Genomic DNA, 15,134 nt, shown 5'->3' with positions numbered 1-15,134 from the left:
TTTCTTATCACTCTTTGCTTAAGAAATAATGGAAGTGTTCTTGGGTCAGGACTAACCACCCAGAGATTATAACCAGGACCCAGACCTGGGAGGCAAAACAAGTGAGTCTGAGGTCGTGGAGCTTCTCATGCTAATTAAGCTGCCTTCAATGCTGATACCATCTGGCTGTTTTAAAGGTCACAGGAATAATGCCTGGGCTCTGTGCACTTACCAAGGAGCAGAGTAATTTTGAGGGTGGGGAAAAATAGCAAGCTTCTTGGAGTTTTCTTGTGCATTTCTCTACGTACAAAGAGAGAGCACTTTAGAACAAGGATGGGGTTCTATTTGCCAACGTGACACTTTCCTCACTGAGGGAGCTGCTTGCTAGAGGGGGGAGGCCAAATCTCTTTATTCTTGCTCTAAGTCTAGTTAACACGGAAGCCGGAGCCACCCACTTCCCTGGCAGGCTCATCGAAGAGTGTGAAATTCCACAGGATATATTTCAGTTCAATAACAAGTGCTCTTAGAAAAGTTAATTTCCAAGACAGTCCATTGCTCCCTAAATGAAATCCATATAGGCTGGGAGACAGACACTTTCCTTAGAAGACAGAAAATACAAAGAAAATTAGTTCTTTGAAGAACTTATTCATATAAATGTATATATAGCCAGGCACTCTCTGTTGTGTTCTGGGTGCTGGGCATGCAAAGGTGTGTGACTACTTGAATAGTGCAGAGGCCTAGAATGTTGGATTAATAGCCATAAGGTGAGGTGGGAGGAGTGGGCATGATATTGTGGAGGGCCTTGTAGGTCATGTTAAGGAGTTTGGATTTTTCTTTTTTGAGTGCAGTGGGAAACCATTAAAGAGAACTAACATGAAAGCTGGATTAGATATTGTGTATTAAATTAAGCTCACTCAGGTTACAAGTTATAGAGACATACTCAGTTTACCTCTAGTGATGGAGGTTTGTTGGGAGGATTAACAAGGAAGTAAGAATGCACAGCGATACAGCATACAAGCTTCATGGTGGTCTCTGTTCAAGATGCATGGCCTGTCTTTGTCCAAATGGCCACCCAGTAGTCTACCATTCCTGCTCTTGACTTGGTTGTTTCTTAGTGCTTCTTGCTTCTGCTGTGAATTTTCTACTTCTCCACAGGCTCTTCTGCTCTACACTAAGACGCTCACTTGTTTGCTCTGCTCATAGACTCTGCTGCTTTGTGGCTTCTGTTTCCTGTCTCTCTTTATATTTCTTTTGGCTCCAGGGCCACTCTACCATCTGAATTACTTTCTTTGTATCTTCTAATGGAAGAGTGAATGGCCCGAGGCCAGCCTTTTAGTCATTCCTTTAGATTAGGATGTCAGGGAACATGTGATACAAAGTACAGCTTGCCTGTTGAAGTAACAGTGTGGGTTGGTTTCCTCAGGAAGCTGTGGACATGGCTGCCATCTGGGGCTCAAGGCATTTTCAGTATAGACCATAGTTCTGCCATTGTTATGGTCCTTTTCCCTCTTCACCACTGAGGGATGAAATTAACAATGGGATTTCTCTTTAGTCACTGAGAGGCTTGCCTTTTGGTACATCCTCAAAGTTGGCCTTGAAGGGGAGATCTTTGCTATACAGGCAACACAAACATGAGACTGGAATCTGTGACTTTGGTTACAATATCAGGATGGATACCAGTTGGACCCACAAGTTATACTTCTTAATACAACCAACTCTGAGGAAGTGGATCTTGCAGGGATATCCACGGCACTCTGTCATCCAGGCTATTTTTCCAAATCAGTTTAGAATGCCAAGTCCTTACCAGACCTTTCCTTGACTCTTTAATTCATGCAGTCATTTTGATAGGCTGAATTCTATTGTGGATTTTGATTTTTTATTACCATTTCTCCCCCTCCCTCCACTCTGCAAGGTGAACCTGGTTAACAACTTTCTCAGTGTTGAAATGTGAGTTCTGCTCAGTGGGCCTGACAGTGGTCTGCTGTGTTTGAGTTGTAAATCCTTGTTATGCTCCAGGACACCCATGGAGTAGTATTATCTGTTAGATAATGCGCAGTTCCCATGAAAAAGTTGATATGGGCCACAACTAGATATGGAGCTAAAGCTGTGTGCCTAAGAGGCTTCTCCGGGAGGAGTTCTCACCAGCAGTGAGGCGGAGGGCCGCAGCTGCACGGAAAGGATCAACAGTACCCTGCACTCCAGGTCCTCGCTCGGGAAATGACTGAACAACAAAGGACAATTTTCATTGCACCAATTTCCAACTGTTGTTGTGAAGAAAGAAGGGATTCATTTGTGGGATTTTTAAGTCTTTTGAAGTTACTTAAACTATCTTAACTGCAGGCCACGGCAGTGCTCACATGGCTGATCCTGATGGTTTTTTAACTAGCCATTGTACAACCCCAGCCTTCTTCCTCTCCAATTTTTTATCCAAGTCGTAGCCAAGATGATTTCTTGAGAATGAAAATCATATCATGTTACTCTCTTGCTTAAAATCTTTCAGCAGTGCCCTCCCCCCACCTTTGTCAGCAAAGTGAAGAGCAAACCCAACACCCTTGGGAATATTGTGTCCATGAGCCCTACAGTCTCTGTTTTCTCACCCTTTGCTCACAGAGATCTGCACCCCACTCATCCTAGAAATTCCCTCAGCCCCCCCCCCCCAATCATGTGTTCTCTCTTATTTCCACACTTTTGCACATTCTTCTCCTATAGCCTTCTTGGGAAATTGTCTCTGACTACTCCCTACACCCATCTCTGCTAGAAACTTCCTTCCATGTGCTCCCTTTCACCCTTTGCTTATCACTTATCACTGCTGATGTCTTTTTTTTTCTCCCACTGGTCTCTAAGCTTCTTGAAAGTAGGTCAGGCTTGTTCATACCTGTACCCCTAGTGCCTGAACATTCCTTGCTGTTGAGCAGGCTTACTGAATAGTTGTTGAATGAATGTAAGATTTATGGTAATTGATGGGTTAAAAACCTGCTTTTTAATATATGCATTGAACCAGTTTGACTTTTTGTAGAACTTTCTTGTCTTCATATGGACTGGTTTGGACTGAGTGTTCCCCTAAAGTTTATATGTTGAAACCCTGTGCCCCAATATGATGGTATTAGAAGGTAATTAGGAGCAGACGAGGTCATGAGGATGGAGCCCTCATGAATGGAACTAGTGTCCTTATACGGGCCACTAGAGAGTTTCCTTCATCTGCTCTGCTCTCTGCCCTATGAGGATACAATGAGAAGTCAGTAGTTTGCAACCCAGAAGAGGGCTCTCACCAGAACATGTCCATGCTGGCATTCTGATCTCAGACATCCAGGTTCCAGACCTGTGAGAAATAAATGTCTATTGTTTATAAGCCTGTAGTACTTCATTGAAGCAACCTGAGCTAAGACATGCATTATTACATCAATCTATAATATACCACATAAACTTCTTATAAAACAAGTCTTGTACTTGTTAAGAAAGTAGAGCCTGACTGAATTTCCTCCATCACAAGGCAAACCAAAACAAAGTTGATCATGATCTCTTGTTTGCCAACTGTAACTTTCAAAATGCTCCTGAGATCCGAAGGAGTAGAAAACACTCTTCTCCCATAAGTGCTCAAATGAACCCTTAACTGCCCAGCTGCCTCTGCTGCAGGCAGCCTGGCTTGGAAGGGAAGACACGTCACCCCCTTTCACAAGTGTGATGATTTGTGGCTGAGAAGGGAGAGCCTGCTCTCTGAACCACATGCCCCCTGGTGAGGGCAGGCCTAGGAAAGATGAATGGCATTATAAGACAGACATCTGAATGTTTGGTATTAAATTAGTCCCACAGAGCGCCTAGAATTCTCATTCCATAAATCACAAAGTAAAGTAAACTCACTCCCAGGTTAGATTGCCGTGACTTTGGCCTGTGGTGTCATAGATAATCTGAGAATAGTTAAACATTTGTTTGAAATAGTAATAATTTCCAGCATATTTACTCGGTGACATAGAAGTGACCCAGACTGATCTCTGTTGCCAGAAACAGCATGTCAATGGGAGTCAGCCAGTTCAGGAGATTTCCAAACAAGGGTCAGTGCTCCTCACCTCCCCTGCCTGCTCTGCACCTGCCATGGGCTTCTTCAGAGGCTGCGAGGTGCTGGGGGCTGAGATGAGCAAACTTCACTTCCTCCACAGTACGTACCAAAAGCACTGATGTGCCCCATCCTTTGCCCAAATGGCAGTTGCAGCACCATTTTGAAATCTACTTTCACTTTGCCTTGGTCTAGTATGATAGAGCTAGGAAGGACCTTGATTCCACTAAAGCCATATTTCTCTTCAATGGTAAATGTTTATTCTGAGAATACTTTACATAGCCTTGGATCTATTCTGGTTCTTCCATTTCTGGGCTAACATCGTGATTAATGGGAACACAATAGAATGGAAGGAATATTAGACCATGGTTCATAAGACCATTCAGTGCCATGCTAATTGGACAAGGGCCCATCCGAACTGCTGCTACCTCTTCTATAAAATAAGGAAAGTAGACTCTTACATCTCTAAAGTTCTACCCAACTTTAAAAGTCTGATTCTGATTCAGTTGTGAGATGCAATTGGGCAACAAGAGTTGGGACAGCCAGAATTGCAGCTGACCCCAGGAAGTCTACCCATCTGTTTGGTAAGGCTTTGTTATAGGTATTCACTAGGACCTGCATCCAGATCATCTTCACCCTCAGACGCCCAGTCCACATTTCACCAGAGCAACAGAGGGAGGTCACGGCATAGCTTAGAGGAGGCCAAGGGCTGAAGGTGGTTCCTTCCAGGGAAGGATCTTTGGACGTGGTGTCAAAGGCCTGAATTGAGTCTTGCCTCCTGCACTGTTGGGCAAGTTCTTTCTTTCTTTCTTTCTTTCTTTCTTTCTTTCTTTCTTTCTTTCTTTCTTTCTTTCTTTCTTTCTTTTTCTTTTCTTTTCTTTTCTTTTCTTTTCTTTTTTCTTTTTTTCTTTTCTTTTCAATTTTATTTATTTATTTGACAGAGAGAGAAACAGCCAGCGAGAGAGGGAACACAAGCAGGGGGAGTGGGAGAGGAAGAAGCAGGCTCCCAGCGGAGCAGAAAGCCTGATGCGGGGCTCGATCCCGGACCCTGGGATCACGCCCTGGGCTGAAGGCAGACGCTTAACAACTGAGCCACCCAGGCGCCCTGGGCAAGTTGTTTCATATTTGGTATATGGATCAATAAGAACATAAATGTCGAAGGGGAAGGGCACTAATGCTGGTAGAATGTCTACAAATGCCAGGTACCATGTTGGACTTTTACACTCTGGTTGTCATCTGTTTCATTCCATACTCATGACCACCCTTGGAAGTAGATACTTTATCTACTTCTACTTTTGCAGTTTACAAATGAGGAAGCTAAGCTTCTAAGAGGTGAAATATCTTGCCTAAAGCTGGTGGGGGGATGGGTGAAGTAGGTGATGGAGGTTAAGGAGTGCACTCATTGTGATGAGCACTGGGTAATGCATGAACTTGTTGAATCACTATATTGTACACCCAAAACTAATATAACAATCTATGTTAACTATATTGGAATTAAAATTTAATAAACAATAATAAAAAATACATTGAGAAAAAAGCCACCAGTCTATAAGTGGCAGAGCTGGGATTTGAACCTCAAAGCCTGTAGAAAGTTCAGGTTACTGGTATTAGTAATTCTGAAAGTGAGATTATTGGATGCCTTCAAGGAGTGACGGTTTAGTGGCTGCCTGTTTGGAAGACTTCCCCAATGACCACTAAGTTATGCAAAGTGAGCTACACTTGGTTGCCCAGCCCACAGTGGGAGCGGCACTGCCATATGCATGGGAGTGGCCCTCACCTACTCTTCAGAACATAATAAGTCATCTGGGGTCTTCTCTACCCCAGTGGCTGTATTCACCCATGTATTAGTTGCTAGGTCTCCCGTAACAAAGTACCACAAACTGGGTGGTTTAAATAACAGAACTTTATTGTCTCACAGTTCTAGAAGCTAGACGTTCGAGATCAAGTTGGCAGCAGGTTTGGTTCCCTCTCTAGGGTATAACAGAATGATTTGTGCCATGTCTCTGTCCTAGCTTCTGGTGGTTTCCAGACAATCTATGTTGTTCCCTGGCTTGTAGAATCATCACGCCAATCTTTGCCTTCATCTTCACATGACATTCTCCCTGTGTGCCTATGTGCAGATGTCCCTCTTTCATAAAGTTACCAGCCAAATTGGATGGGGGCCCACCCTAGTCCAGTATGACCTCATCTTAACTAATTACACCTGCAAAGACCCTATTTCCAAATAAGAACACGTTCTGAAATACTGAGGGCTAGGACTTTGATATATGAATTTTTTGGGGGGAAGGGGACACTATTCAAGCCATAACAGTCTGAAACAAAAGTCCCGCCCCTCACCCTCACAAGCACTTCCTCTGAGCTCAAGTGCTCTACCATTAAAGATCGCAACATTCTTTCTTGATGGCATGTCTCTCTCCCTTTTATGTCGTTCTTGTTTCTTACTAACACTGAAGTCTGATATTAATGGAAAAACCATTAAAAAAAACTATTATCCTATGAGGTAAAGTGAATGCACTCAACTGTAAAAGGAAGACTTATCGATCAATTTCAGTTACACCTTGCTTGTCTGACACTTTGCAGCTAAGGAATGTGTTTTTATTGCCTGGCCAGATAGTTCAGATTTCCGGTCAGTCTTAGCAAAGACCCCTTTTTATAACATTGATAAAATTTTATCACAGAGCTATGAAAACAAAATTAGATTTCATAACTCACATCAGGCCTTGAAGGGAATGCCTCTATAAATGTTACAAACCTTATTAAGTTTTAATGTACCTATTCTGATAAATATTTTTAAGATAGCAACTTCTACTGAACTGCATATATCTGTGTGTATATAAATAAGTATATATATATACATATACACACACATATATTTCTCGTTTTCTATCTTATAGGAAAGAAAACTTTCTTCACCTACTTGCAAACAGAAAGCTGTGATAGAAAGGCCAATCACTGAGATTGCCGAAGACTCGAATTTAGGAAAATCTCCTTCTATGAAAGAAATCTGTGTGGTTCATTTAGAAATTTAGTCTTAAAATTTATCTTTCAAAATAACCGGTTTTCACGGACTGATTTTGAAGAATTACCAACACTACAAGTTATTTATAAATTAATAAGAAGACCTATGATAGTCAAAGGCAGCATTAGCCATAGAGACTTCATATTCTAGTGAAATCTTGTATCTATTATCTAGTTTTTTCCAGTCTACAGAGAGGCCTGTTGGAAAAAGTTGCATATATATTGAACACATGTTTTGTCTCCCCACTAGATAGCAAGTGCCCAGAGGGCAGAGACCCTTGTTTTTTGTTTACTCGGGACAGGGCTCTGCCCATAAAGACTCCGTGTGAATGTCCAGCAGTCCCAGTGCCAGGAATAGGTTACGGGAAGGTGAGGTGAAGCCACCCTCCACTCCTGCGCTGGACCACAAACTGAAATGACAACAGGACAGTGGGGATAGAAGATCTACTTTATAGAATTTCATTTCAGTCAGCTGTTCAGGAGCTACATCCTCAGAGTCAAATTAAATCGAGTTACAGTTGGATAGTCCTTTCTGCTTTTCAGGGGCAAGAAACACTTCTCAAAATTGCACAAACAAAATAAATGTGATGGTGTAAACTAGGCATCTTATATTCTCAAAACATATCTTTGATGATTATACATTTTGGTTTAAAATGCAATTTAAAAAAAAATCTTTTTCTTAAAAAAGGTTTTAAGTAACCTCTACACCCAATGTGGGGCTTGAACTCACAACCCCGAGATCAGGAGTTACGTGCTCTACCAACGGAGCCAGCCAGATGCCCCGAAAAAAATCTTAAAATGATGTGAAATTACTTACATATTAATTGACAACACTTAAAACCTCAATAGACTTTGTAAAGGAGTTCTCAAAGAGTTTTGGTTCATATGCTGCTTCTGAGACTCTTTTGAAAAACCAGAAGCTTCCAAAATGCATATACAAAACAAAGGGTTTTTTTTTTTTTTCATACCATTTCGTGGAGTTCTCAGACCTACCTGAAAAGCATCTGCAAACTTTCACATAAAGAACTTCTGATATAAGGGAAGATATTTCTGATTTCAATACTCTTTAAGATTTAGGGCATAGGATCCATACCTCTCAATGGAAGATTTTAAAAAACATGTCAGCTGAAGCGGATTCTAACTTTCACTGTGGTAATGTTGTTATATTCAAAAACAATAAACCATGAAGATTTCTTATCATCTTTGAGTACCATTTTTGCATCTATGAATCTTAAATGGGAAAAGGGAAGGAAATATAAACTTCAGTGTTGTTAATTTGGGACATTCCTTGGAGAAAACACTTATTACCTGGAAGAAAAAAAGCTAATTAAGTCGACATTTCTTACAATCACAAGGCCATTTTACTTGCTACTCTTACAGGCAGAAGGGAATACACACTGTTTCTCTTTTGTCTGTCAGGAGAATAATAGGGATCGCTGACAGGCCTGGCAGCCCTGAGTGGAACCTCCACAAGGAGTGGCCTCGGATGTCTGGAGCCTGCCTGGAAATCACGGCTCCCTGGCCGCAGAGAACCAGGCTACCTGGGATTGGAACGCCCAGCCAGCTCCACTGCTGTGCTTTCAGTGCCCGTATACAGAAGATCGTGGTGTTTCCAAACGTGCAGATAACTTTCCTATCATTTCATTCCAAGTCATGTTACAACAGTACTTCAGTTAATTTACTTAAAACTAACTGTACCCTCAGTCAGAAATGATTTTAAAAATGCCTTTTAACTCTCTTTGAGGTATTGTTTACAAATGTCCTTAAAACTGTTAAATTTTTATATGAAAAATATATTGGGTTATGGTTTAATGTCACTGTCCTTGGCTAGAGTTCTCAGATTCAAAAAGGTCTAGATTTAGGAGTCCAAGACACCCTCTAAAGCTGCTCTGTCTGTTCTCTGCTTTGTTCCCAGAGCCCAGCATGGTGCCTGAAACACAGTAGGTGCTCATTAAAATCTTTATTAAATATCAAATGCGGAGTCATGTTTCAACCCTGGCTGTGCTTCTTACTACCCATGGGACATATCTATTTTTCTCAACAGTGAAATGAGAGTACTAATATTTCCTTCAACCCCCCAAAAGTTGTTCTTAGCATCAGATGAGATAAAGCATAGAAAAACATTTTTCTTAGGGAATAGTCTTCAAATTAGGCATATGATCTCATGTCGATATAAAAGAAGTAAGTGCCATCGTACTATTGTAGGGGAAAGAAAGAGATCACAGGCTTAAAATTCAAAATCAACTATTTTATTTTATAGAATGTTAATGCTGAAATGAAGAAGGGGAGTGTTCAGATGCTAGAAGTCAGAGACCATCACACCTTAGGCCTTAATGCATCAAAATTACAAGCTTTCTCTAATTCATGTGTACAACCTAAGACATTTCAGAACTGCCTTGTAGCTGGTAGGGGAGGGGTTATGTGACATCCTTATAAGTTGGGGAGAAGGGACCTTCTGATCCTCAGTAGTGGTGCAGATGCTTCAGTTGAAAGTTAGCAAAGTTATTTTAAAGAGGTGCTGATAGCACACTTTTACATGATTGTGGTTTACTCAAGAATCTGAAAAGCAAGGAATACCCCAAATCTAGAGGAAATTGGCATCATTTATTCATGTAACATATATTTATGGAATTTCTTGATATGCTAACACTGTTTTGGGTGCTGGGGCTATAATGCTGCATGAAAAAGAGTCTTAGTTCTCATGGACCTTACTGACTTATTGAAGATGCACAGTCAATAAAAAAAGAAACAAAAAATAGGTAGGATTACAACTAGTGATAAGCCTTATGAAGGAAAGAACACTGGGTAAATGGGTGGAAAGCAGCTGGACAAATGGATATTTAAATGCATATAGGTGTCAAAACATATTTGTTGAGTGAATAAATAAGTGAATGGTAATATTTAAAAAATTGCTTGCAGTGGATAATAACTGTAATTTGCTACTTTGGGAAGCACTCTTTGAAAGAGTTTGGGGAAGAGAGCAGTAGACTTGGAGTTAGTAAATAAGAAATTGTCTGCTATACTCATCAAGCTATGTGATCTGGGGAAATTCACCTATTCTCTCTTGTATCTTGAATGTAGACTAGAAAATGTCATCTCATTCAGCAGAAGACTCTCAACTGTTAGAGATATGCTGGCTTCTGACAGGGGCAAAGGGTAACAAATTTTGAGATGTTTTTTGAAATGTTACTGAATTTATATTTCTCTCTCTTGGGGCCTCAGGAAATTGTCATCACTTGCCAGCCCCATCATTGCCACCAAGATTGTCAGGAGGGGAAGTGTTGCCCAGTGGGTAGGAATACAGGTGCCAGAGGCAATAAATGTTAGCTAGGAAGCTACCCTCTATGTATCAGGCCCTATGCTAGTTCTTGACATTTATTAATCTATTTATTCCTCACAAGTATTATTAGCTTCAGTTTGCAGATCTGGAAACTGAGGCACTGATGTTAAGTAAACTGCCTGTGGTCTCACAGCTAAGGAAGAGCCGAGCGAAGCCTGATGCTGAAAGCATGGGCGCTAAACCCCTATACTAACCATTGCCCATTCACTCATTCAGGAAGTGTTTATTTATTGAACACCTACTATGTACTAAGTATTTAATCAAGTTCAGTTTGGCGTTAGGCAGATAACCCTCCTTTGTGTCAAGAGAAAACAAAATGCACAGGAGAGAGAGAGAGAGAGAGAGAGAAAAGACGTGAATACAAAGTATACCTTATTTATTCCTTTGACTGAACACGGCAGAAACAATATATTTTTTGCTACCACTCTCTGAGCTTCTGGAATGTCTCCGTCTGCTCTCTGTTTGAACTTGGGCAAATATAAAACTTATATTTTCTTCTGTTCCCTGAGCTTACAGAATCCCAAAGCATTTGGTTTAGATTAAATCCGTTGACCGAGGCATTATAATTCGGCTTCAACACAGATGATCCCGTCACCCAGCGCCTTATCTAACCTAAGTGCTTATTACAGTAACAGAGTACACTAGTCTGGGGCGGGGGTCAGGGCCAGGGGGGAAGGTCATTCAGGCTTAGCAGCCACAGGGACACAGCAGGATGGTATCCTTTTAGAATCAAGAGGGGTGGATTCATAAAATTCAATCAGGAGCATGTGTGTGCATTTATACAAGCCTTTTTTTTTTTTTTTTGCCTGAATCTAAATTATAGAGATTTTAATAGCTCCAGTAATTAGACAAGTATGCAGTCAACCCCATTATGTTCCTGTGTAATATCACACTCCCTAGGGCCCACCTTCCCTGCTTGCTGGGCTCCCTGCATGGGCCCCCTTCCCCCTTATTTTCTGCCATAGGGAAGCAGTTTTCTTTTCAAAGAGCTTACTGTTCACATTGTTTTTGTTCCCTGGATCCGGAGGTTGGATTTGCTTTCTCAGGAGTTTCACCATTGCGTTGCCCAATTGAGTAAAAAAGGTCTGGTGGTTCATTTGCATTCCCCGCGGTGCCCAGTGCGCGTGCTAGGCTGCGTGCTGGACGCTTCGCGCGGTGACGGGTGACGGGAGTGGGATAGGCGCTTCGAAATTGTGTACAACGCAGTCTGTTTAAAAATCTCTTCATGGTTCAGTTATTGACCTTAAGGAAAGCCGAGCAAAGTGCCTAGATTCATGGCCTCTGCTAGCTTCCTGTGATTGCCTTTCATTATTTTCTCTCTTCTGTTTTGTAACTTGGTATTAGCTCCAGAAATATTTGACTTCAAATCGGCCTAGATAATCTCCCCACAGGTGCTGAGGGCTATATCTCGGAGTTTTCTCACTGCACTTCCTCCAGCACTACACAACAAAAGTCTTTTGGTTATTTGAAATTAAGGACAGGATATGCTGTATTCCTAAAATAATGCAGTTTCCCTAATCAAGGGAGGGACTTTTTTCATCTACATACACATATTTTCTTAGAGGCTGTCAGAAAGCAGTTTTCATCATTACTAATTTTTTTTCATGAAGGTATTCCCAGAGAAAGATGTTTGGAATTGAGTATCTTGAGGCCACCTTTCCTGTTCAGTCCTACCCTCCTTTCCCCAAAAAAGAAAGCAAAATTTAAATTAACTATTGTTCCTCCACAGAGATCTGACACTTGCCCCCTGAAAGGAATTCCAGAAGTCTGTGAAGTTGGCCTCCAAACTACCTAGAAAAGGAAAAAGAAAAAAAAAAAAGCATAAAATCGAATGTTTAAGTCACTCTTGAAATTGAATTCCTTGTAATTGGCAAACTGATTGTCTTTTTTTCTCCCTAGAGTGGGAATCGGACAGACAGAAACAGTGTCGGGGGCAGCGGCAGGAGACTTGAAAGTCAGAGATGTTTTCTTAAGCCTCCGTCTCAAATCTTTTCTACAGAGACAGATAGATAAAAGGATAATGAGCTGAGGTATTTTTAAAGGATTCTCACAATTTACAACTCAAATAAATCTAGTTTTAAAATTTGGTGTTTTTAGGCTCTAATGACTGCAAATGTTAAGCTAAATATTTTGCTTAAACAAGTAAAGACGGAGCGGGTATACGAGCAAATTAGAATGCATGGACGCGGTCTCTGCCATGGCAGTTTCCTCGGGAAGAGAATGGCTGATTCATACACAACATATTCTTGTCACTCCTCGGGAGAAAAGCGGCCCTGGGAGGAGCCCAACCGTTCAGCACTTTGCTTCTGGTCAGGATTGATTCCAGATGTGGGAGGTAAATGCTAGAAAGGGTTTGGAAAATGGAGTGGAAATGAAAAATCCCGCAGGCCATTTGAGTGTTGATGACAGATGAGGTAGGTATTTTCAGGTAACTAATGAACTTGCCGGGAGCTTGGAGAGTGCTCAGTCCAGTAGATATTTAACAGGCAGGAAAGACCCAGCTGAGATACCGCGGCTCCCCCCATGCGCCAAGAACAGAGGGCAACATGGAGCCCCGATGGTAACACATAAATACCAGACACCCAGACAGGGCTACGCTGTAACGTAGACTGCTGAACAGGTGATAATGTTCTGAGAAGAGACCCATCTACATACACACACACACACACACACACACACACACACACACACTGGAAAGGCCAGACCGTTAAAGCTCAGATCGCTGTGTACGTTGTGCAGAGTATCTACTGCACGGGAGTGCCCAGCTGGGAAGGCAAGTGGGGGCTGATAGTCAGTCTTCATTCTCCTCAGCACACCTCAGCCAAGAGGAAGAGGTTCCTTCTTTTTTTTTTTTTTTAAATTTATTTATTTGAGGAGGGGGGGAATGGAGAGAGGCAGAGGAAGAGAGAGAATCCTAAGCAGACTCCATGCAGACTGTGGGGCCTGACTCAGGGCTCGATCTCACCACCCTGAGATCATGACCTGAGCCAAAACCAAAAGTCAGCCACTTAACCAACTGTGCCACCCAGGCACTCCTGAAGTAGGTCCTTCTTATGACTTCCATGAAGACACTGCCATCTTTGGTGTCCCCTGCAACTGTGGTATTGCAGCAGCCCAGCGTGAATACCATTGGATTCCATCTTATAATTTGCACAAAGGTGTTTTAAGGGCCAGTGGTGGCCATCAGTAAATCCCACAGCACACAGGAGGAAGGGAGAAAAGGAAGGAAACAAGGATGGCTGCCTCCCTCCATCCCTTAACTTCTTTCTTAGCTTTCTCTTCTCTCTCCTAGAATGAGAGAATCTCAGGGTTGGAGGAGATTTGGACAAACTCTTAATCGAGATACCCATCGAGTGCTCAGAATGTAGCCCTCTCCCCCACAGACAATACCCATGACCTCTGATCATCCAGATTTAAGCGCCTCCACAGACGGGAAATTTACCACCTTCCTAGACAGCACATTCTAAGGAAAATTCTTTCTTATACTGACCTGAAATATATATGCTTGGGACTTGTGTCACTCTGATTAGTTCTCTGTCTGAGGAACTACAAGGAACAAGCCTAACCCTTCTACAGGACAGGCTTTTCAGTAGTTGAAGTCCAAAATGACCCTCCTCCAAAGCTGTAACTTTCTCACATAGACCTTGGGACACAGAATTTCATGATTCAGCTGGTCAAAACTTCTTTGAATCCTCTCTCATTTATCATAGCATAGCCCTCTTATTGAATGCAGTAGTCAAGCATTACCCAAGTGAATTTCACTAATAGATCTAAATACCAAATGATTATTAAAGTCATAACAGTAACAGCTAACTGAGCTAAATTTATAACTCACCATATGCCAGGCATTGTGATAAACACTTTACTTATAATATTTAACTTCATGCTTACAAGAACACTTTCGGGGGTTCTGTTATTATCCCCTTTTACAGATGAGGAGTATGAGGTTCTAAGAGTCTCAGCCACTCACCCAAAACTCCCATCGCTAAGTGGTAGTAATGAGATCCAAACCTGGGTGTCCCTGAGCCCAGAGCTCCACTCTATCCACTTCACTATACTTCTCAATGTAGCTTAACACTATTAGCCTTTTTTTTTTTTTTTTTTGCCATTTCTCCTGACCGCATCAAGATTTCACCAATCTTTAACAACCCGTTGGACAATCTGCAGCACCAGGGCTCTCATTACTAGTACATTCCACTTGCATTGTGCATACATTCACAAATGTCTTTAATAGAAATTATACTGCTGGATCCTAAGACTAAGAGTCTATCAAAACTAAGGGAGGGTTGGGGGAGAGTGGTAAGTATCATGCCTCCTTCCACCAACTCTTATCTACTCAAAGCATCAGGTCACTCTTTAGATTTAGATTATCTGGGAAATTTTGATGTTGTTTTCCCAGAAGAGGTTTGGGGAGCTAAAGGACAGTGGAGCACAATTCTTCAACCGCGGTGATGGAAGAGGAGGTAGTTCAGCTCAGCCCCGCTAACTTCTCCCCCTCCACTCACATCATCCTGGGGAATCATCTGAATTAGGGTGTGCACTGAATTTTCGGTTTGGTGGACAGTGGTTCTTTCCATTTCTTAAGCCCTTTTAACTGCTTGATGTCTGGACCTTATGGAATTGATTGGGGCACTCCATGAAAGGTGCATCTTGGCCAACCCCAGGTGAGTACAAATCATTCTCCCAAAGCCCCACAGTAGCAAGATGGTAAGATTTATCTGATTGTCAGTCAAAGGAAAGATCAAA

General features: G+C 41.9%; 1 protein-coding gene across 1 annotated transcript in view; it reads left to right on the top strand.

The window, feature by feature from the left end:
• DCDC1 (doublecortin domain containing 1) overlaps positions 1-8,194 on the top strand; it is a 419,738-nt gene extending 411,544 nt beyond the window's left edge. Inside the window, exon 39 of the mRNA XM_045808577.2 lies at positions 6,925-8,194. Within this exon, the coding sequence (XP_045664533.2) occupies positions 6,925-7,059 (135 nt within the window). The 3' untranslated portion in view covers positions 7,060-8,194. The remainder of the gene's footprint in view (positions 1-6,924) is intronic.
• Positions 8,195-15,134: the final 6,940 nt, after the last annotated feature.

Source organism: Ursus americanus, chromosome 24 (genome assembly GCF_024610735.1).
Source record: "Ursus americanus isolate L20-20 chromosome 24, mUrsAme1.1.p, whole genome shotgun sequence".
NCBI lineage: Eukaryota > Metazoa > Chordata > Mammalia > Carnivora > Ursidae > Ursus > Ursus americanus.
Note: the sequence above shows the minus strand (reverse complement) of the source record. Positions and strands in the feature narration are given on the sequence as shown.